The sequence below is a fragment of the Rhamphochromis longiceps genome, linkage group LG9 (assembly GCF_057381845.1).
Source record: "Rhamphochromis longiceps isolate RC_006_pf linkage group LG9, R_longiceps_female_GT1.1, whole genome shotgun sequence".
Taxonomy (NCBI): domain Eukaryota; kingdom Metazoa; phylum Chordata; class Actinopteri; order Cichliformes; family Cichlidae; genus Rhamphochromis; species Rhamphochromis longiceps.
The window spans coordinates 24,372,008-24,395,902 of record NC_140565.1 but is presented as its reverse complement, the minus strand read 5'-3'; the positions used below and the strand labels follow the sequence as shown (position 1 = coordinate 24,395,902).

At 41.9% G+C, this 23,895-nt stretch overlaps 1 protein-coding gene across 1 annotated transcript in view; it reads left to right on the top strand.

Annotated features, from left to right (window-relative positions):
- The window catches only part of asap1b (ArfGAP with SH3 domain, ankyrin repeat and PH domain 1b), an 86,081-nt gene that overhangs the window by 43,123 nt on the left and 19,063 nt on the right, over nucleotides 1–23,895 (top strand). The window contains exons 7-14 of the mRNA XM_085418975.1: nucleotides 8,289–8,374; nucleotides 9,646–9,721; nucleotides 10,901–10,987; nucleotides 12,563–12,663; nucleotides 12,785–12,854; nucleotides 18,333–18,420; nucleotides 18,702–18,750; nucleotides 21,764–21,930. Of these exons, the coding sequence (XP_085275101.1) occupies nucleotides 8,289–8,374; nucleotides 9,646–9,721; nucleotides 10,901–10,987; nucleotides 12,563–12,663; nucleotides 12,785–12,854; nucleotides 18,333–18,420; nucleotides 18,702–18,750; nucleotides 21,764–21,930 (724 nt within the window). The remainder of the gene's footprint in view (nucleotides 1–8,288; nucleotides 8,375–9,645; nucleotides 9,722–10,900; nucleotides 10,988–12,562; nucleotides 12,664–12,784; nucleotides 12,855–18,332; nucleotides 18,421–18,701; nucleotides 18,751–21,763; nucleotides 21,931–23,895) is intronic.

The window sequence follows — 23,895 nt, the reverse complement described above, 5'->3', positions numbered from 1 at the left end:
AGCAAACAGTACTGTTTGACTGCTTCGGACTTTACGTTTCCCAATTTTGCTTTAAGTTATAAAGTTATTTTGTTATTTACATATGGCCTAATAATTATCCGTATTGCTGTTTTAGAGAGGAGCGGTGCTTCAAAGGATAGTTGCAGATTTCTGTCAGAATCTGCAGATTATACAGTACAAATAAAGTGTTCACGTTTCTCCAACGTTGTCTTCCCAACAGTTTCACTGACATCTACACCGGATGGCCAGGAAGCGTTCGCGATGTTTTCTCCGGCGCTGATAATTGCCGTCTGTCTTGTGTCAGTGACGTAAAAGACGGATTTAATGCGACATGACCGTTCAAACAGCAGTCGCTTTCTAAAACTTCAGATATGTATCGGATTCAGTACCACATACGAAAGTGAGGTCGGATTTGAAAATATCGGATTTGTGCTGTTCACACTGTCAAACCATGATCGGATATGGGTCACATAGGGTCAAAAAAGTCGGATTTGATGCGCTTTCGCCTGCAGTGTGAACGTAGCCTATGTCATGGATCGGCCTAAGAGAGTTCAGACTGTGTTGAAAAACAAAGGTGGTCGTCCAAATAATGACAAACTCTCTTTTTGCCTTTTATACTATATGTCTATGTATATATTCGCAAAATTTGTCCACCTATTTCCCATTTTCCTGTAAATATATAAAGAAATGAGGGGTGGCTCAAGAATACATGACAGTGAGAATCCACGAGTTTCTTCTAATTAATGTTGTAGTTTAGCAAAATATGAATTAGTAATTTCTTTTGGTTAAATTAGTGATTTGTCAAAACTGTAATGTGCAGCACCATGTGTAGGGTTTCAACATACACCTCTGCTACAGTAATGCAAGGCGTGTATTTTCAGTCTTTGTTTGTCAGCACTGGAGCTGAACTGGTTGTTGCAGTGATTGCATGTCAGAGGATAAGAATAAGAAGAAAAAGAGTCGATGACATAAGTTAGATATTTGAGCTCTTACTAAACAATCAAACGTTTGTCTTTAAGTGCTTTCAGATGTTCATCTGGTGCCGTGAACGTGTTTGCTGTTAAACATGTTGTAACTCTGTTTGATATTAGCGCACAAAGAGCAAACTTAAAGAAATCTGACAGCGAGAATTAAGTGTAAAACAATTGCGAGCTCCTTATACGCCCATGAGAATCAGAACAAACTGTTAGAGCTCACTCTGCTCTGCCAAAAACGTCTCTAGTGGTGGGTGGTGACGCCTACGCCTCGTTCACTGTTTTATCCTGGTAGGATTTTTTACATAATGGACCAATGGCTGCTGCACTGCTGTTGGCTGTGTGAATTATTCACTACAAAACTCGCTGCACTTCTTTTGTGCCCTGCCATGCTGATCTGCCCCCTTCTCACTGTGGTTCTCAAGTATTTCCTTGCCCACATTTTCCACCTGTCTTCCAACTTCTCCTTACTCTGTTACAGAGCACGTACTGAATGGCTGATCAAGTCATACTTGATTACCACTGATGTTTTCCAACGACTTCTAAAGCTAAACATGAGCCAACATGAGAATATTAAGAATCTCTGAGCTAATCGCTAACAGCTCAGCTTCACATTAGAAAAGGAAAGTACACCCTCTGTCAGTTCTAAGGTTTTATGTATCAGGACATAATAAAAACAATCTGGTCCTTGGCAGGTTTTAAAATTAGATAAATAAAACTTCAGATGAATAGCAACACTTGATATATTTCACTGTTTTAATTTAGAAAAATTAGGAAAAAATCTAGAAGTAGTGTGTAAAAAAAAAAACACTGATTACATCTACAGGAATTAAAAGGATGAGTAGCAGCCAGGAGCTTCCAATTCAAATGCACTTGATTAGCTGATTATCAGCAAGTAGAGCACCTCCATAAAAGTGAGATTTTGGCAGTTTGATGGTCTGAAGCAGTAAGATGTGTTCACACCCTGCAGAGGACCGATATCTGCAAAGACTGCTGCTGCCCATCAATCTGAGAAGGGTTTTAAAATCATTACCAAACAATATGAAGTCTGTCACTGTACAGTGAGAAAGAGTATTTACAAGTGGAAATCATTTAAGCTCTTGTAGTGTTGCCATGCTTAGAAGAATTAGCCACATCTCGGACTCTACAGGCCTCAGTTAGCATGTTAAAAGTTAAAGTTCATGAGAGTACATTTAGAAAAAGACACAACAAGTATAGCTTGTTTGAAAGTATTACCTACCTCTCAAATCTCTAATGCACAGAATATCTGCACAAATGCCTCATACCAACTGTTAAGCAAGGTGATGGAGAAGTGTCGGTTGGGATTTTGCATCCACAAGACCTGAGCACCTTGCTGTCGGCCATTAACTCCTTCAAAACGATGTGAGAGACCGATAAAGCCATACAGAAAATGATTACTTCCCGTTATTGCTGCTAAACGTGGTTCTACAAAATGTTTAGTCACAGGGTGTACTTAGTTTTTCACTGCTTCTGGACTTTGAGTTTTTGTTGAATAAATAATAAAATAGTGTAATCTGTCATGTTGTTGATCACCTGAGGTTTTTTTTATTTTATTTCGGTAATCTGGTAAGGTACCAAATTATATTTCATTATGTCCTGTTATGTAAAAGTGAAGAAGGTGTACTTTTTTTGCACTACTGTAGATGCTAATATGCTAACCTTCTGACAGGTATTCTCACCAACTCTGTCAGGATGCCAGCATATGGTGTGTTAGCGGTGTTATAGGATTGTGGCTCTAAAACCAAAGCCCTTATCTCATAATAGTTTTAGCTCTCCTAGTAACGGCTTTTAATGTGGTAATACCAGCTGCTAATCCGCTTGGCTGCTCTGTTCAGTGTTTGGAGATGCTAGTGTGCATTTTAGCTCACTTTCACATGACCCTTACTTGCATTTTTTTTCTGGTATCATGGAAACTTTATTTGAATCTCAGCTTTTATAGGTCCCCTTAAGGTTTATTAAGATGGTATTTTTTTTAATCTTGTGTCCCTGATGCACATACTTGGCGCCTAATGGCGTGAGCTCAGCTAATCAAGTTTATTTTCGCCTCTGAATGTCTTACAATTAAAATCGTGCTGCTCTTACAGATAGACATGGGATTGTTATCAGCGGGAATCATTTACGCCTTTGCAAAGCAAATGATGTTTGCATGCAACAGAACCTCTGTAAGACAAGCCAAGGTAAAAATAAACCTTGATTAGCTGAGCTGTCATTATTATATGGAAGCCCGTTTCCGCCACTAAAAAAAAAAAAAAAAAAGCTAGTATCCATAACTCGAAATTTCGAGTTATTTTCTCGAAATTTCGAGTTAGCTCTGCCAATCAAAAATATACGTGAATGAGGTCGCTTTCTTGTTACCCGGAAGCATATGGCGCAGGACCGCGCACTCAAAAACGGATCCCAACAAATTAAAGTATGTTTGCTGATAGTAACACCATGTGATTCAGCTAATAACACAGGGATTTCATCATTTGTGAAGCCAGGCTGAAAACACTCAGCAATCTGTGCATTCACGACTGGATGTAATACCGGTAGCTTAGCTGTAGCATTTGTAGCTGAGGGCTTCAGCTTCCGGGTAACATGGAAATGACGTCATTCACGTAGATTACTGATTGGCAGCGCTAACTCGAAATTTCGAGTTGCTTTTCTCAAAATTTTGAGTTAATATGTCGAAATTTCGAGATAATAACTCGAAATTTCGATCCTTTTTTTTTTTTTTTTTAGTGGCGGAAACGGGCTTCCATATTATTATGCAGCGGCTTTGTGCATCTGAAGTTGTTTGAGACTCATTTGAATTCATAATAAATTATATTGGGCACACAAGTTTTAAAATAAATACATTCTGGGACTTTGAGGAAACTATGGAGCTCCTAATCTTTAGCTATAAGTGTCTATGTGAGATTCCCTCACTCTTTAAGTTTTTATCAAGCGTAGTATTCACACGTTTAGCATTTAAAGATCTTCATTATCGTGAATTTGAAGTTGTTTATGGCCACTTAAATACAAAGGTCACTTTATGTACTTATTTCTTTTTGTTCTGCTTTTAGTCTCTTCTGACTTCACACTATGTTTATCAGCTAGTCACAACCGTTTCCTGCTGAGCAGCCACTGTTAAGAGCTGCAGACAACTTGATCTGCAAATGCTGCTACAAAAGGGCTGAAAAATGAAGTGAAACAGTAAAAGAAGAAAAACATGAGTAAAAAATGTGAAAAAGTCAAATTATTAAAACATCAGATTTACAGATTTTTAGTAACAGAAAATTTTAATGATGTGGACGAGTGAAAAAAGTAAATCCAAAATGGAAATGAATGGAAAATAATTAGTGCTCGAATTGTGTTCAAGAATATTTTGCAGAAATAAAACAGCTTGTAAGATAAATAATTACAGCTACAGTTCAGATTGTCAGCCAAACACATGAAATGTGGCCTTTAATTCTTTGGTTATTGATTCGAGTTACTCCTGAAGGTAAAAGTGGTTTTAGTGGTTGAACGTTGTTGCTTGATTAATTAATTAATTGTAGAGAAGTCCGGCTCAAATTTGGGTTTAAAAATGTGAATATTTAACAACATAATTTTTAGTTATAAATAAACTTTTGGCATATTTATAAAATATTTGTGTTTTCCCGTTTTGATCATTTAAATTTGTTGCGCACTGTCAAATCTCCCAAAATCAAGATGAGATCTATTTATTAGAGGGATGGCACCGAAGCAAAAGGTTGGAAAAACATTAAAACCTCCTGAATTAATTAAATAGAAAAATATGATACAGAAAGTTAAGTTTACAGGAAGAATGTCCCCAAAATTAAGGAGGAAGCGTTTGAGCTATTGAGATATGGCTGGAAATTATAAACATCCTTTTTCTTTCTTGTAAGGCGGCATGTAAAAACATGTGGATGTATTTGGATACATATAATGTACTCCTATCCTATCCCTGCCCCCCCATTCAGATGGCATGTTTGTTTTTATATATAAATGATGTTTTTCCCCCCTTTTTCCCTTTTTATCCTTTTAAAATGTCAAGTATTTAAAAAAACAAACAGGAAAGTGGTTTTACAGCCAATCACTCTAAAGCACCGTAAGAAAGAGGAGAAGCCTTTCATTCATTTAAGCCTACAGAGAAGCTTCATATTGTTTATGATGATCATCTGCAGGCTCAACACGGCGCCTCCTTTCACGTTGTGTTTCATACGCTGCTGCAGAAATGTTTGAACCGGCACTTGAGGGAGATTTATCTTCGCATGATTCCAGAAGACCATCACATTATCCAATTTAGCAGTCCGCCTCCAGCTGATGCTGAATGCCAAAGACGAGTTGTAGCTCCTACATTACATTAGCTCCGACTTCCTCTTTCGCTGGCTTCCTCAGTCCCAGATTTGATTTTAAAATTCTTGAGAGCGTTGCACATCCGTGCTGATTTGCTTTGTCCTCCCAGACCGACAGGAGTCCTCTGAGCAGGATAAAAACATCTTTGTGGTTTTGACCACTTGTGTTTTGTTTTTGTTTTTTTTGTTGTTTTGTTTAAAACGGCCTCACTGAAAACGCCAGTTTGATGACTTTGTGGTTTCAAGAATATATTTATCTTAAAAAAGAACATGTTAACGCACTATAATGAGAACATAACTGCTTGGTTCTGTGTATTCGGGACAAATATAGCTCAGTGTAGAGGCTGAACACGGAGTTTTAAAAACTCCATGACCCACCAGGCGCTGGTGTGCCTGTGGACTCATTAATATTTATATTCAGAGATGTCAAACCACTTCAGATAATGTATGAGCATGAGCTGGCAGGGCCATGGATGTTTATGTTTTTATCATTGTTTCACATGGTCGTGCAGATTTGCTGTAAGATGAGATGAGCTGCGTTCAGGGACGTTACCTAATAGGGCTGGGCGATTCATATCTCGATATTTTTTAGCTGGATGGCGATATAAGATATATATCTCGATATTTTTTTTTAAGCCATAAAGTAAGAACAAAAAGAGTTCTTAGTCAAAGCTGTGTCCCAGATGTCACACAGGCACTTTTATTAACATACAGCACAGATGTACATGAAAAATTACTCAAAATTAAATTATGAGCATTCATTAAATAATAATGCTCCATAAATAAAACAAGGTTGTTTTTGTGCTAAACAAAGAGCTCACAATTGTGCAGTCAAAATGTAAACTAAAAGACGCTGAGCTTAATAACAAAGACAGACAGATTTTACAGCTGCTCTGTTCCCAAGTTTTACTGTGTGACTGATAGCCTGGAGTTTGAAATCCGCTTCATAACCACGTCTCTTACAGGTGCCATTTATGGTCCTTATACACACACAATACGGTAATATTACGTTGATGCACAGTACGTATCACTCCGCGAAGCTCCTCGGTAGCCGTAATGCGCCGACAATCTATCAAGCGGTGCAGCTCCGTAGCTTACCAAAGTCGTACTCAAACATTTTTGACAGATTGCTGAACGCCGTGTACCACATAAAATCGGTTCGCGGCCACCAAGCACAACCAGAATTCATACATAAGGCGCGCTATCAACTTTTGAGAGAATGAAAGGATTTTAGGGTTAGCGCGGTTAGCTCGTTAGCGCGGTTAGCTCGTTAGCATGTTTAGCTCGTTAGCACGTTGACGCCGTCCAGCCCCACGCATGGGGCGATGCGCAGTAACTCGTTAACGGAGATTTGCCGTGTCCGTCTTGTGGCTGCCTGCACGTGAAGCGATGGGGTAGGAGGGGGAGTTGTCTTCAGTGAAGGCGAGGCGGAGTAACGTTGCGTAGAGACAAAAGTGGACGAAAGAGAGGCAAACTTGCGGCTCCACAACTATAATTATAACGTAACATAGACTATATCGATATAAAGGATATTGTCACATCTTATATCTCGTATAAAAATATATCGATATGTTTTAAAAACTCGATATATCGCCCAGCTCTATTACCTAATGTATACAATGGTTGGTGTCTCTGAGTTATAACATGCATCGGTGTTATAAAAGTTCGGATTTGCAGCTAAAATAATATATAGATTAGAGTTAAATTCTACTGATGGGAATTAGATGATGCTGTTCTGTAATTTAAAAAAATGTTGTCTATGTTTTGAAGCATTTTGTAAGTGTACAAGGTGTTGTACCAAAAAAAAGAAAGAGGAGCTACAGTAATCATTGGGATCAAAAATCTCTTAATCAACAGCCACAGAGGCTGGAGATATCAGTGGTGCTGCTGTTGTGTGCAGGGCGTTTGCTGCAGTCAGTGGTACAATCTGTTCATCCCACTTAACCTCATTTCTCTCACACTCGCTCGTGCGCTCGCTCTCTTGCCGTTACTCAATCACCAGATTACAGGACGCTGTCACTCTCTCACCCTTTTCATCCCACGTTGCCGGTGAACGAGCGCGGAAAGGCCGGGCTCAGCAGGCTGTGCTCTGCTCTGCCCAGACGCGGCAGCAGTGCGAACGTCGCTGCTCATTAACACAAAAGAGTCCAAACTCGCACATTCGGCAGCTCGCTGCGAAACACTGAACCTGCACAAGCCTGGCACAAAATGTGGATAATCTCCCGTCCAACAGGCTGTCTGAGGCAGACAAAGCGGGGGTTGCGTGCATGCACACACGCATATGCACGCATCCACACGCGCTCAGGCGTGTGCTAATGCACCCAAGCATCTGAACACAATACTAGGAGCAAATTGAAACTGTATGTTGGCGTCACAGGCTTCAGAGCGGTATTGTGTAATAGAGTAAAATTTCCCGTAGTGCTAAAAGTGGTCTTTAGCTGTGACTCTTTGTAAATCTCTGGATTGGCACACTGAAGGATTAGTTTCAGATTAAGATCCTCTTTTATTTGTTTGTTTGGTCGGAGCGTCGTCTGAAGGCACCCAGACTGAGCACACAGCCTACAAAGCACTTTCTCTAGAGGCTGTTCCTTTTTTTTTTCTTCTTCTTTTTTTTTTTTAAATAATGCTAATGTTAAATATTTCCCATCAACCCTTTGAAACTTTATTTAGATCAAGGCAGACGGATGGTATTCTCCTGCTCTACAAGGGAATTTCACAGTGTTTGTCTGGTCTCCGCTCCCACAGTGTTGAGGCAGGCTTGGCTCGCACATCAAAGGTCTCATGAACATATGTGCACTCAGATGAGATTATCATAATGCAAAGTGCTCATGTTATAAGTATCTAAGGCAAAAGCAGAAGCTTTTACTGTCTGTGTAACAGTGCTGGCATGTTATACCTCATTAAACCCAGAAATCCTTTAAACGTACCCTACATTTCAACTCATGGCTGAACTCTGCTTCTCCCCTTCTTGCAGTACCTGATCAAAGTAAACGAGATCAAGACCAAGAAAGGAGTGGACCTCCTTCAGAATCTAATTAAGTATTACCACGCACAGTGCAAGTAAGTACCACCTTAATCCCCCTAACCCATATGTAACGCTCTCCTGGCATGTCCATCACACCCACCAACGAAACTCTTTCAAAAGAAGTAGGTTGCTGCCTCACTCTCCGTCTTGCCGTGCAGCTCTTGATGTCAATTTTCTTGCTCCTGCATGAATCACAGCTCTGCAGGGTGCACAGGAACACATATATAGCTCTCATAAATATGCACAGGTCCTCACAAAGATGCGTTCTGACACCTCCATGGTTTGGCGGGTAAATAAAGTTGGTGCTCTCCACGCCAGAACTGTGGCCCATGACAGAATGACAGATCATCTCTCAGCGTTCTAGTTCCTGTCATAATACCGGGAGAAAACAATACACTTCCCCTTTAATCTGTCCAACCTGGGCCTTGATGGAGAGAAAAACTGCAGTGGTGATGGATTAGAGGCATAAGGACGCCGGATGGCGAGCTGAGGAAAGTGCAGGAGGCAATTTTGTGTTCACTTCAGCTTTAATTCGACTTCTAAAATTAAGAAAGTTACAATCTAACACTACCGCAGTGTTAGATTAATGTTTCCCTCAATTCTGCACTAAAAGTGGCAAATAAAAGGTTGTTAGAAACTGTAGTCGTAATGGGTGTCAGTTATTAAATTACCCAAAAAACGCCAAGTAGAATGAATCCATCGCTAACTATGCAGCACAGCAAAATGTGCCAAGGGAGGTCAAGTCAAGGGAGGTGAATCCTTTTCTAAAACTGCAGTATAAACACTTAAACTGTGCATTCTGACACTCTGCAAAGTCAACAGTACTTGACACGGAGAGCACGCTGGAGTGGGAGGAGAGATGTGGGATTGTCGGTGCAGAGGCTGAAAGAAAACAAGCAGAGGGAAAGTGGTGGCAGCGAAAATAATGAAAAGAGGAAGGGAGATGTATGTTTCGAGAAGAAAAAAGCATCGACGGAGAGAGAGAGGGATGGTGATGGAGATGGAGATCATTAGTGGTGATTTGCGGCCGTGGAGCTGCATCGAGGTGTGTACCGCTGACACATCTGTAATGGATTTCAGGATGTGCTAAGCACCTCTGCAAATCTGCCCAGCACTCCTGTGCCAGAACGAGCCCGGCTATACATTAAACTGCCTCCATCGCCCTATCCCTCTCTCTCTCTTTCTGTGACCTTCGTAAAGGCCAAACCAAGCTCACTGTAACACATGAGATTTGATCACATGTCACGCATCTGGATGACTTTTAATGCCAGTGAAGTTCACGTGTTATCTCTGTTCCCCCCCCCAGTTTCTTCCAAGATGGCTTGAAGACAGCAGATAAGCTGAAGCAGTACATCGAGAAGCTGGCAGCTGATCTCTACAATGTAAAACTCCTCTTCGCTCTGGTTTCATCTCCTGCTCATTATAGGGTTTCATTTTTCATAGAAAACAACTTCTGAGCTATCCCAAGAGTCGGTCACCTGCTTTCCTGGACAAAACTAAGAAGTATAGTTAGAATGAGCAAACCGAATTATTTTCACTTCACTTTAATTACACATTACATATCTATATATATATATATATATATAAAGCAAATGTAGCATTCTGACACAGGCGAGGATAATCCTTCACCAAATGCTGACCACCACTTCTTATTTACAGCACTGCTGTGCTTTCTCCTGAAGCAGCAGTTTTCTCAGAATATCATGCTCTTGCACTTTTTAAAGCAAGAAAAGTTGGGCAATCCTGCACCCACTGTCATGATTCAGGAAAATACTAGACCTCACATAACTTGTTGGGCGAGGGAGGTATAGGCTGGTCATCTGCTAGTCTACCAATCTGCCAATCCCTGATCACATCAGTCTGTAAAGCAAAGTATCCTCGGGCAAGACAGTGAACCCCGAGATCCTCCTAATGCGTTCAGCGGAGTGTAAATGTAAGATGGTGTAAATGTAAGATGTAGTATAAAGTGCTTTGAGTGCCTAAGTAAAGAAGAAAGTGGAGCTATGACAGAACCAGTCCATTCACTATAACTTTTTTCTCAGCACCTGTAAACTGTTGTTTTCAAGCCCTGAAATTTTCCTGACTTGGGCCACGTTTGGATCAGACATTATTCAGTCTTTCAGCTCCTTATTACGATGTTTGGTTGTGCTGACGTGAGAGCAGTGCAGTTAATAGTTTGGTACATTCACTGCGCCTAAGTGTATCTTCACAAATCAAAAGTAAACTCTGCGATTTAAGTGATTGGATCATTTGGGCTGTAGATGTTTTGCCTGAATATTACTGCCCTTGTTTCTGGTATAAAACACTGTCTTTTATTGATGTTTCATTTATTGCCTTTAAAGTTTATACATACTTTTTGTTTTTTATTTTTATCAGCTAATTATACTGCTGTCTTTCTTGGCCAGGACACTCTTGTAAAAGAGATTTTTAATCTCAAAAGTCACACTTTCCTGGTTAAATGAACATTGCATAAATAATAAAGAAGGGAAACTAAAGTTCTGTAAAAGTGCATTATTAGCCCTCTTAGCTTTCCTCTTATATCTTTACTTCACTATCTGCAGATCAAACAAACTCAGGATGAGGAGAAGAAGCAGCTGACTGCCCTGCGAGATCTGATCAAGTCCTCCCTCCAGTTGGACCAGAAGGAGGTAAGCAGGTCACACCCTACCACACAAAGCCAAATTTAAACTCACAACTTGCCAGCCCAGCACAAACTAAGCTGTACTGGGCTGAAAACAGGCCTGACTCAGTCATCCCAGTCATTCTGAAACCACCTTTTTTTTCACGTCCTCTCACTCTGGCCACCACCAACTTTTGGAGCTTGTCTCCAGCAGCACCGAGCGAGTGCCCAGTGCTGTACCATGCTGGTAGCCAGTGTGTGGTAGGCTTTGCTGGTGACCAGCGTTGTGCCTCACTGGCTGCTCAGTGGAGAGCCACTCGCTGCCCGACTCTCACACACTTTCCAGCACTCATACTTGCCAACCTTGAGACCTCAGAATTAGGGAGACATTGAAAAGGGCTGTTGGGGGGGGGGGGTGATAAATACATTTTACAGTGTTTATTTATCGGATAAAATACGTTAAATGTCACCGTTATTATTGGCTGGGGTGTCCAAATTCAGAGGCTGTGTGAAAACCCCGGAGGAACCCTCCCGAGGGATTAATAAAGTTAAATTAATCTAATCTAATCGAATAATTTTAATCTCAGCCAAACCAATTTACTCACGAACAAATAAAACACTGAAAAAGCCAAACAATAACGTTTTTAAGTTATCAAAGTGACTTCACGTTTAACCCGAGTAGCGAAAGACCGCGGGGGTTTGAAGACGATGTGTCAGGAGTTTGGTGTTCTCGCCGGCTCAGATATTTGAAGTTTACACAGCTACAATCTCACCAGAAAATATTTTAAAAGTTTTTTTGCAACCCAGAAAGGGAAATAAGAGCAATATTAAAACTAAATAGCTGCTGCCATTGTTGGAAACTGGAATTGGCTGGCCGCGCTATGAATTCTGCGATATGGTTTTTCAATTTTGTTGTCCGGGTGGAAAATCGGGAGAAATTCAGGAGAATGGTGGCTCCGGGAGATTTTCTGGAGGGGCACTGAAATTCGGGATTCTCCCGGAAAAATCGGGAGGGTTGGCATGTATGCCAGCACTGCCGGCTCGTTTTACTTATCAGCACAGGCTGCTTCGGCTGTGCGTTAGCTCACACCCTCTCGGTTCACACGTTCACACTCTCGGTGTGCCTGTCTGCATGAAACAATATATACAGTTTTTCACATTTCAGTTATTCTGTCTGTAGCACCACTTTTAGACAATAAGCACAGAGGATTGTAGGTTTGGTTAACACACGGGCAGGTAGCACACTTTCTCGCACCTGAGCCGGATCTTTCACGCCTCTCCCCTCTATCTCCCCCTCCTCTCTGCCTTCTGCTTGTCTGGAATCAAGTCTAGAAGAGTAAGTGTTGGTGCATGTTGAGCATGCTGGCGTCTGTGTTCTTCAGCTTGACAGTAGAGTGCTTTATCCCTGTAGAGATGTTGCAGAGCATGCCTTTTACCTCCTTTTATTTTTAAGTCTTCACTCTTGGTTTGTTTTTCAGAAGCACTTTGATGTCAGAGAATCCTTTTTGTGTGTGTGTTGTCTATGTGTTGCATGTCTTTATTAAGCCTCTCTGTTCTGTGCACACAAAGTGTTTATTTTGTGTTATGGTGTGGGTTTGCGCAGGACTCGCAGAGCAAGCAGGGTGGCTACAGCATGCACCAGCTGCAGGGAAACAAGGAGTTTGGGAGTGAGAAGAAAGGCTACCTGCTGAAGAAGAGTGATGGGTAAGCTGCTAACACAGCGAATAAATAAAAAAACGCTGTAGTGTGCGTTCACGACACATTAAAATGTAAAGCAGGCAGGAAATATCTCTAATGATTGACCCCGCCCCTTCGCCTCTCACAGGCTGAGGAAGGTGTGGCAGAGGAGGCAGTGCTCAGTGAAGGGGGGCATCCTCACCATCTCTCATGCCACAGTGAGTACACACACACACACACACACACACGCGCGCACACACACACAGGCACAGCTGCTCATATGAACCCCGTGACCCTCAGCACTGACTGTGCGGATCAAAAGGAGAACATCATGTGGGGAGGTTGTTGTTTTTTTTTTTTTCTCTCTCTCTCGTCACAATCTGGAGGCTGGCAGAGTGGAATTGACATAAATGGGTTGTCATGGCAACCTTGCCTCACCCTCTTACCCCCCCTTGCTGCCTGCTGCGCCTCGGTGACTCATCTCAGAGCGAGTGTGAGGGTACCGCCACCGCTGCCGCTCTTGTGCAGCAGGCAAGTTTCAGTGTGATGTTTTCTTTCCCGCTCCGGACCTCGGGAATCTAACGCGGGGCTCGTATATCTGGGTTAATTCTGTCAACCGCCGGCCACTGAGGTGTAACCTACAGAGCCTCGAAACTCCCACGGGACCAGCTGGACTGTCGGGGGGGGCTTAGCGCAATCAGTAGCTCTTAGCTAATTGTGGCAGAGCAGTGGCAGGTGTCTCATCACGCTCGGACAGTCCGTCTGTTAACAGGAAACGATGCATTGTTCAGGAATTTATTATGTTTTGGTGCTTTTAGTGTTTGCTGAAAGCTCCTAAAGGTTTTTTTCTTCTCTTGAATCTTACTTACGTCAGTGTGGTCATCAAAAACATTTGAACCTTGTCAATATTAAAAGCAAGACTTTCTGATTGAAATTCCTCTTACAGCTTATAAATACAATTCAGATTAAAGTGACCCCCCCCCTCCAAAACAAACAAACAAACAAACAAACAACCTGATAACATAACCAACAAATAAACTGAGCTTCAACATTAACTTGACTTTTAATATTATTTAAATGTATCCAGGAGAATCGATTTAGCAATTAGTATCATTTCTATGTGATTTATTAATTCAGACAGCTTTGACAAGTCGGCGCGAGACGACTATTGAAATGTTGTTTTATTAATCCTTTGGGGGAAGGTTGGGGTGTCGAGAAGGGCATCCTGCACAGAAATCTGCCAAATCAAATCTGCAGAGCTACCAGCTGTGGCTTATTTTAATATATGCACTTATTATTTTTAATTAAATTCTTTCAGCCTTGCCTTTTGTTATAGAGCACAGCAGGTACTGGATATATGTCTTTACCAATATTCCCATACCTGTATTCAGTTCAGTTTAGTTCAGTTTTTTCCTTCAGAGCTGCCTTAATTTTTCATGGCATAGATTCAACAAGGCGCTGGAATCATTCCTCAGAGAGTTTGGTTCATATTGACGTCGCAGCTTCACAATCTTGCTGCAGATTTGTTGGCTGCGCATCCATGATATGAATCTCTTGTTCCACTGTACAGTACAGTGAACCATCATCTCCCAGCAGTCCAGACTTCTGCTGCCCAGCTTTGGCGAGCCCCTGAGAACTGTAGATTTTGATTTTGTGGGATTTTTTTTTGTAAGAGAGGTAACAATGGCACATCACTGCTGACAGTGAAATTCTTAGACTCAGACCCCCCTCAGTATAGCACACAAGGAAGCAATATTGCACTAACACTCACATGTAAACTAGACTGGTTTTTAGTAAAAATGGAAAAAAAATACAAATACTATAACAGCTGTAGTGCAGAGATAAAACGTCAAACGTATACATGATAAGGTTCCTACGTTTTTGTTTTTATTGTCCAGTTTTCACAAACTAGTTGGCGACAAGCTGTTAGTTGTGACGCTCGTCTGCTGGTAGGAAATCAGAGCTTCTTTGCTGGACAGACAGTACCTTCCCTAACTGTGCATAGCAGAAAGAAAATAGCCAATAACACAAATGCATCTTTGTATTGGCAGATTATATCAACCCACTGATTGGGACTGGTTCCAATTTGCAAGTTAACTGTGTGGTTTGTGCGTGCAGATTAAAAGTAGGACTGCTTATATGCTGCAGAAACCCCCAAACTTCCAGAATTGAGCTTGAGGAAGACACACTTACCACAAACCACACACGGGGGTGAGAAGCAGAGTTTATACATATATTCTGTTGTTTGTAGCTGAAATACCGAACAGAGCAGATGTTATCCTCTCATAAAGTGTTTACATCACCAGGAAACTTTAGATGTGTTTTATTTGTCGTTATGCTAACAATTTGACTCCGGGGACTCTGGGTCAGTCATCGCTGCGGTCAGACTGAAATACCTCAACAAATAAACTAATGGCGCTCCCTTCAGCCTCAGCTGTACTTTGTGTTTAGAGCTAAGTAGCAGATGATGGCTAATGGTCAACACCATATCTGCTAAACACTAGCATATTGTCTCTGTGAGCGTGCCGGTGTTAGCACAGCCTTACAAATCCGCAAGCATGTCTGTGTAGTAACAGCCTGTGGATTAAATCAGATAAATCATCCCTGACGGCTTTAAGCATACATGCAAATGTTTGAATTCAGCCTTATTTACTTCTAACCGGTGAGGATTGGCAGCAAGTCGGGCGTGTGGGATGAGCTTGGTGGAGTTGGCACTCTGGCGGCTTATTTCCCAGCAGACACAGCAGTTGCTCCAGCTGTAACACAGCGGGGAGGATCAGGATGGTCGCGACTGACGTGAACGTGAGCTTTGTTGTTTTGAACTTTCACGCTGCTGCTGCAAAGACGCTCTGAGGAAGTGGTCGCCTGTGATATGAGAGGAAAATGTTTTCTCTTGTTGCGTTTTGTGATGGAGGAACTGAATCTTTGACCTCAGTTTCTAATTTAGCCCACTGAGCGGTTATCATACTGAGCTTGTAATCGTTTTTCTCTGTCCGAGAGCAGTTTACCGCCGCTTCAGGTTTTTCCCTTTTCTTCAGGCCTCAGTGCAGATGAACTTTAGGTGGCTTTAGTTGGATGTGGCATCTTGCCAGCAGGCTAACACCAACTCCAAGGCTCATAACAGCCTGTTAGCATTTCATTAGCACGTGCCCTCGTCCCCCCTCTGCCCGGGCACTGGCAGGAGACAATGCTCAGTATGTACGTGCCAACTGGACCCAATTATTACAGTACACAGCACAGCCAGCTCAGTCCACTGTCTTAATGGGGGCACCTTGAGTTCAGCTTGTAGTTCGGACCGCAGAAGCTTTGTTGAATAATAAAAACATGACTTGATACAATTATCTACGAGAATTATGCAAATCCTTTTAAAATGAAAATATACCCACCATCTGGTGGCTCCAGCTACTCAAACATGAGCATTTTTCTCTCCTTTTCTATATAATTTCTTTTTGTTGTTTCTGACAAAATGAACAACATGAAGACCCCTCAGTTTGTGGGAAACCCAGAAATGTTTTTCATTCACCAAGTCAGCAAAACGAATTGTGCATATGTTACTCATGTTTTATTTCCTACTTTGTTGTGTTTAAGCGCAAATTGTTCTGGGAATCCATCCTACCTGACAAACCATCCTACCCGTTGTTTCTGCGCATGCGCACAACATGAAATTAAGTGCCAAACCAATCCTACCTTTGTGAATGTGACCGACAAGCATACTTTAATGGGTAAAATGAAGTGGCAAACCATCCTGGCTTTATGAATATGAGCTACAAGCTTACTCTGATGGGCAAAGTTAAGTGGCAAACCATCATACCTACTTAAATTTGTGCTGGAGTTACTCTGTGAGGGCAGAAATGTGCATAAATTACTTAAGGTAGGACGTTTTGCCAAAGTAGGATGGTTTGTCAGAACACCGGATCTGGAAACAAGATGGGCTCTACTGCCAAACATCAAAGGAGGTTTCTGTGCATTTCTGTTATCACTGTTACACCTGTAAAAACACATCTGGGTCACTCTACGTGGACAGGAAACAGACTTGAAATCAATTTTTCTTTAAAAGTGTTTCTTCCCTTCAACCAAACTTTTACTTTCTCCCGCCATATTTCTGCATGTACAGCGTCAACAATCGGGTGGATTGTGTGTGAAAATGTTTGCACACTTTGAATTCAGCTTGAGGAGGAGCCTTGATCACTTGTTGAGGCCTCTGTGAGGCTGTGCTTGCTGTATTAGCTGAATGCTAACATGCTCACAATGACAGTGTTAAATGCTGATGCTTAACTGTGTTCACGATTGTTGTAATTAATCGGCACTACAGCTAAGGGTGATGAAGTTTAACCTTTATTTGACCGTATGATGCAGAGAATAATCCATTTATTTGGTTCACAGTTTGACGACAGCATCATATTAAAGATAAGACTACATGTTCCAGGACACAGACGCACAAACATACGGCCTTGCATTCATTCCTGCATACACACTTCCAGAGACGCTAACTTATAGCAATGACTCTTCAGCAGCTTCGTTTAAAACAAACCAGAGATTCAGCCGACCTGATAGGCTGAGGAAGTTTGTTCCAAACATTAGGAGTTACAGCCCTAAAAAGTGTGGAACAGTTTAAGGGCTGCTGCATGTGCTGAAGCTTGGCCATGTAGGGCTTCATGTGTTCTCAATAATTTTCTTTTTAAATGGATTCTGAGTTTCACTGGATGCCAGTGAAGGGAAGCAAGAACAGGGGTGATATGTGAGCTGTGGCTAGTTACCACTCAGACTGAAGGCTTAAGGGCCGAGCGGGTGGGCGGCGTGGACACCCAACTGTTTGAATGAAACCATAGATGCATCTATGAAACATCCTGCACGAGTTCTTGTGAACCCAAGTGTTCAAATAGACCTTTGACAAAAATAACAGGCTATGATGTATAATCGCTCGTGTCATGACAATGCCGGTACTAATACGTTGTGATTAAGGGAGCATGCATACATTAAGGCTGAATTTGGTGATGTAGGCGTTTCAGTGGTGACCTGGCCAGGTGGGTGTTCTTGAACTTGCACTTCCAGGCAATTTGTGCCACCTTAAGACGCTACTGCCAGGAGGCTTAGCCTAGCTGCTGCGTTCTGGACCAGTTAAAGACTGGCTGAAGAGAAAGAGGGAATCAGACGGGAGAAAATTAAGGCGACTGCTAAAAGTTCTAAATTATTGGGTGGCAGTAGAGGTTTGAGTTTTGCAAGGATTCTTAGATTCAAAATTCAAATGCAGGGGAATAATATTGATAGCAAAATTCCTGGTGGGGATCGTAAGAACTGAAAATTAGAGCCTCAGTTTTGCCGGGATTAAGATGAAGGGAATTTGAAGACATCCAGTTATTAATGGCAGTGAATTATTCAATGAGGTAGGAGAGGCTGACGGGTCGCCAGCTCATCCAGGTGATGATATTACCCACAGATATTACTGTTTCTGTGGGTAATACGACGATGATGTCACTGAACGATGAAAAGTGATCCACACAGTCACTGCAGTTCATCCAAGGAACACCAGCTTACATGCATACACATGTCGACTGCTTCTCATTTTGAGATGTTTGACTGAACTTAAATCCCCAAAGCAACGAAATATTTATGTCCCTGATGTGAGGACGGTGTTGTGCTTGTGTGTAATATTTCCACTGTGGTCCAGTGTGTGATCTTTGTGTTTGTTCTTACAGTCCAACAGGCAGCCAGTCAAACTCAACCTGCTCACCTGCCAGGTGAAACCAAGTACTGAGGACCGGAAATGCTTTGATCTCATTTCTCGTAAGTTACACACACACACACACACACACACACACACACACACACACACACACACGGTCACGCACTTTAACGCATGCCTGAATGGCTCTGTGACAAACACTTGTAATATGATGAGAGTTGCCTCTTGTAAAAGGACCTGTGGAAACTCCACATGCAGTTTTCTTTGTATAATAGTGTATTAGGAACACAGATAAGCGTTAGAATCGTTTGCTGCATGCTGGCTATCATAAATGCAAAAGTAGACATTTGCATTTTTTAACTCCACCGTTTATTGTTTGCAGATAACCGGACGTATCATTTCCAGGCCGAGGATGAGCAGGAGTTTGTCATGTGAGTACTTCAGGGTAACGACAGACACATGATCCTCGTTCTGCTTGTTATCGCTGTTTGAATCAGTCTGACACCACTTCGCCTCAGTCTACACACCCATTTATTCTTCTATGTGTGATCTCGCTAAAGGTGTCTTTAGCTGTCAGCTAAAGGTTTTTCATTAATTGGACGCCGGTTAGTCGCTGGTGTGTCGCTTCATTGTCACTCTTGAGCACAGGAAGTGTTTTTCACTTTGTAGAGAGCAGTGAGGCTGCGACTCTGTGGCAGCGAGGATGGCAGTGGGATTGGTGGTCTGGAGTAATTCAGGTCGCTGTAACTTCATACTGTTGCTTCCCCATACCCTCACGCACGAGCAGACACACATACACAGGAATAACCACGGTTGTGCTACCTATTTAAGAGATCCTTTCACACACTTAACGGGTTTAAATTCGTTTTACAGCAGTGTTATAGTGACTGCACATGAAAAATAAGGAGGTGTGATATAAAAAAGTGCCTTAGCGTTGTTCACTTTTGCCGTTTCTGTTGAAGTCGAATCGTATTTATGACACAAGAAGTCATATTGTTAATTGGCGAGTTGTCTGTGTAGTCAGACTCCATGAGGACAAATTTAGTCGTCATTGTGGCTAAAAAAACAAGCGTTAGATAATTTTTGGGAACTATATAAAAGCCTGTACGTTGTGTTTTTTGAGTTACAGGAGCAGTTCTGCAGTGCAGAGTATGCCGTCTGCATTCATGTGAAATTTGAATAATTAATATGTCACAAAGACACGGCTTTGCTTTTACCATGTGGGAGGACGAACAGAAAGTTAAATTTGTAAATTAAGGCTGGTTGGTCAGAGTAAAGCAGCTGCAGGCACGTTAAACTGTGCAACAGTCGTTTTTTGGTGTCTGCGGTAACCATGTAACGTCGCTAATTTGTCATCGTGTTGTGGAAACCGGCCGCCTCAATTTTCCAGAAATTTCAAGTGAAACTAGCTTTGTCAGTTTGTGAGAATAAGTCACAGGATGATGAATGCACGAGTTTTACTGTTTGCTTGACGGATTATGGATCAGATTTTGATTTAAGTAAATAAATATGTTTAGAAAAGTACTGGTATGTGTTTTGAACTACAAGCGCACTTGTTGCCAAATGCGCTGGTCTGATTGGTCAGATCTGTTTATACTCATGTGAAAATCTGAAAGACCGAGTGTCTACTGAAAGAATAAATATCACAGATTCATTCAGTGAAAGTACGCGGTCAGTGTGAGCGGCGGACTTAAGAATGAGTCAGAAAAATATTTTTAAAGCATGAAAAATTCACCCAGATTTTACACGACCAGTGTTTAAAGGCCTTCACTTCTCGAAGCTCAAAGCAACCCTACTTTAACTTAAAACAAAGGCCACAACACTAAAATAATAAAATAAAACACAAATAACAATGAAAGAATAGAACTGAGAAACTGGGATTAATCGATTGTCAACGTACGTATGTGATTTTTAATGAAACTATTAACCCTGTTAATATAATACACGTTTAAGCAATAAAGTATTCTTTTAAAAGCCAGATATTTGTTTAATATTTAATTATTTTTTTTAAAAAAAATTGTCACAAGGTTCAATTAAAACTCCATTTAAAAAAAATTATATTTTGGTGATTTTTGTTTTCATGCTTTACAGGCTTTTTAATAGCTTGCCCAACAAACAGGAGCTGGGATGAGATCAGCAGTTGCGTACAGATAAACAAAAACAGTTGAATGCAGTGTTGTGATGGCGTTGTTGGACATAAGATGTGATTCCCCCGGAGCCGAATCACTCATAAACACAGAGGAGTGAAAACAAACCCGAGTCTGAATACTGTCGATCTGCCACTCTGTGATGCTGTGGCTGTTCTTCCTCTGATGGTGGAAACTTTCTTCCAGCCTCGCTGTGGCTTTGCCTCTTCGCTCAGTCCTGCTTGAACACTTCATGTTGCTTGTAGTCCTTTGGGATGCCACTCGCGGCTCTGCTCTGCTCCTTCCGTCACGCAATTCCAACTGCAGTGGTGTCGGCGATGGCGTCGTCTTCTTTGTAGTTCCCTTCAAATATTTAGTGTTTCATAGGGCGCTCGCTTCACGTAATCACGCTCTTCCGCAATTAGGCCGGCAGCATATTATAATGCATATTGTAAGCAAACACGCAAACACTTTTGGCCTGGCATCTGCACACCTACGCATTAGTGGATTAAAATATCTTGTTTTTCCACACATGGAGATAAACAGACAATCGAATGCATCGGTTTGTGTGCCCACTGTCTGTCTGCTCTGAGAGGGGATTGAGTGGCAGTGACAGAGGAAGGGCTGTGATCGGCTGCGTGTGTGCAGATTGTGCTTTGTGTAGTGAAATGCAGGAGGTCGTGTTTGTACGCCCGCCTCGTTGTAACGGCCACAGGCCTGCGTGGGTGCACTGGTTCCTCTTTAACCTTTTCGAAGAAACCAAAGAATGGGCAAATATTTGTGTGTTTTAAGATAAGATAAGATAAGATAAGATAAGATAAGATAGAACTTTATTAATCCCCCGGGTGGGTTCCTCTGGGAAATTCGATTTCCAAAAAAGCACAGCACCGACAGAAGTTACAGAGTTATACACACACACATATATATAAATACAGAGACAATATAAATAAAATATACGAAGGGGATAAATAGAATAAATAGGAATAAAAATAAAAATACAAGTGAATTGCACATTTCAAGTATTGAGTCTATTCAAGTATTTTAGCATCTTTGTAAAGCAAAAATGCAACATAATCCCTCCTTTTAGCGTCCCTGTTGCTGCTTTTCTGTGTATTTTTGTGATTTTGATGCATTTAGACAAGATAAAAGGTCACCGAAGGCTTTAAGAACCTGTGATGGGCGCTTTCCTGACATTTTATCACAAAATGATGCTATGCTGAATTGCTCTCCTTAACTTTACCCCTAGCTGTTTTTATCTCAATAAAGTAAAACTTTATTTTATTGTTTGTAATGTCTCTAACAATGTTCCCTCTTGCAGTTGGATCTCGGTGCTGACCAACAGCAAGGAGGAGGCATTAAACATGGCGTTTCGTGGCGAGCAGAGCAGCGGAGGGGAGGACGGATTAGAGGACCTCACCAAAGCCATCATAGAAGACGTGCTGCGCATGCCGGGCAATGAAGTCTGCTGCGACTGTGGAGCTGCAGGTGTGTTTGTGGAGCTGCGTGAGTCCATTTAAATGTGGACCATGTTTTATTTAAAGCCGCTCTCCTGTCTCGGTAGCTTTACAATGTCACCGCTGCCTTGAACTCCGTGTCCTTCAGTTAGATGTTTGCTGAGCGAGCTACACTGCAGTGTGTGTGCGCGCATGCTGGTGTTGTTAGCATTCAGGGCGCAGCTCTATCCCGATACTCCCCCTCACATTAGAAAGCAAAGAGTCAGCACTCAGGAGTGCCGTGGACACTCAGACCCTCTGACTCTCAGCACACACAGGCTTGCATCCACACACTCCACTCTGTCTATATAAACACACACAGCAGCTTGCAGAGTACTGGGGCGGTGGACTTTATCTCTTGGGGGAGAAAAAAAAAACATTTCTGGGCTTTGAGAAACAACATCATTACATCACGATGTTACATAAGTCACACACGCTTCGTCGACCCCTGCGGTCCTCAGAGAGCGGAGGTAATTTGTCATGTCTGCTCTCTTGTTGCTGCATCCGTTCATATACATGGCTTTGGCATAACACATGTTCCAGATGTGGATTTAAGCATCTGATTCCTGTTGTTTTCCTTTATCTGACCGAGAAGGTGACGCCCATGCTTCCCTTTCCTCAACACATAAAATTAATTTGGTGGTTGAAGGACCTTTTTATGACTTTCAAAGGTCACCTCGTTGTTCCCTCTGCTGCTCATTCGATGCTCTGACTGGAAATTCATCTGTAAGATAGCATTAATCAGCTATAGAGGACCCATAAATTCACAATGCATCTGTTAATTGTGTTGTGTAAATGTGTGCACGTGCCTTCCTGCAGTCTGTGTTTGTGTGCATGACTCACCGGGTTATTGGGCTGTCTCTATCATTTCCACCAGCCTCCTCTGGTGTTAACTTGTCAGCTTCAGACAGAGCAGCACCCCTCGCCTCACAGCATCAGCATCACTGAGGTCACAGTTTAAAGCTTCCTTAATTCCCCCGGATTGCATCAGAACATCAGTCAGCAAAGTCGCTCAGTCTCTGGAGGTTTCGAGGATCTGCCACATCTCTGTGCGCGTGCGCCTTTGTGCTTTGCAGTGGTGATGCATTAATAAATAAAGTCAATGAATATAGTGGAAAAATAAGCTGTGGTTTAGCAGCTCAATCAGGGCTAGTTTATTCACAAGATGGTTGTTTTCTGTTGCAGTGATTTGAGGATATGGTACATGTGGACATGCAAAGCCTAACTGGCAGTTTATGCTTAGTGCTGTTACCCTTACGAATGGTCTGGCTTTACATGCATTTCAGTGTTAATGCAGGACCACAGATATTTCCAGAAAACTGAGGGAGAGAGTGTTGCATCAGTTAGAAAAGATGAGACATTCTGTGGAGGAAGAAAAAAACCTAAGCAATCGCTTTGTTTCCTGTTTCAACTTCTTCTTTTGTGTCATCAGAGTCAAGCACGCCTCAAGCATCACTATAAATGCTTTTGTGGCGGTTTTAAAGTCACAGTGCTTGCGGCCAGTGACTAGTGCGGCAAGCATAACGCAATACAGAACAGGCATCAGTTATATAAGAAGTCAGGAAGAGCTTGAAAAGAGGCATCTGTAGCGGAGGTGGGTTGCAAAGCAGATTGCAGGGCAGCAGCAATTTAAAAAGGAAATAAAACTGCATGCTGCATGTAAGATTTGCTACATGTGGGGAGGTTTATCAGCTGAGCCCTCGATGCTGTCGGATAGGGTTGTCAAACATAAGGCCCGGCGCCCAGAATTGTCCCGGCAAAGACTCTAATCCAAACCACTAGATGGTACTGGAAAATGTGAATGAGCGCATAAAGTTTGGACTTCAAACTGTATTTTCATACATTTTACAAAATTTTTACTGATGGCTGAAGACCTACCTCATTGCTATTCATACTATACAGAAGTAATTAAGTAATAAATAAAAGTCATCTAAAGGTTTCTGTTTGTTTGGGGGTT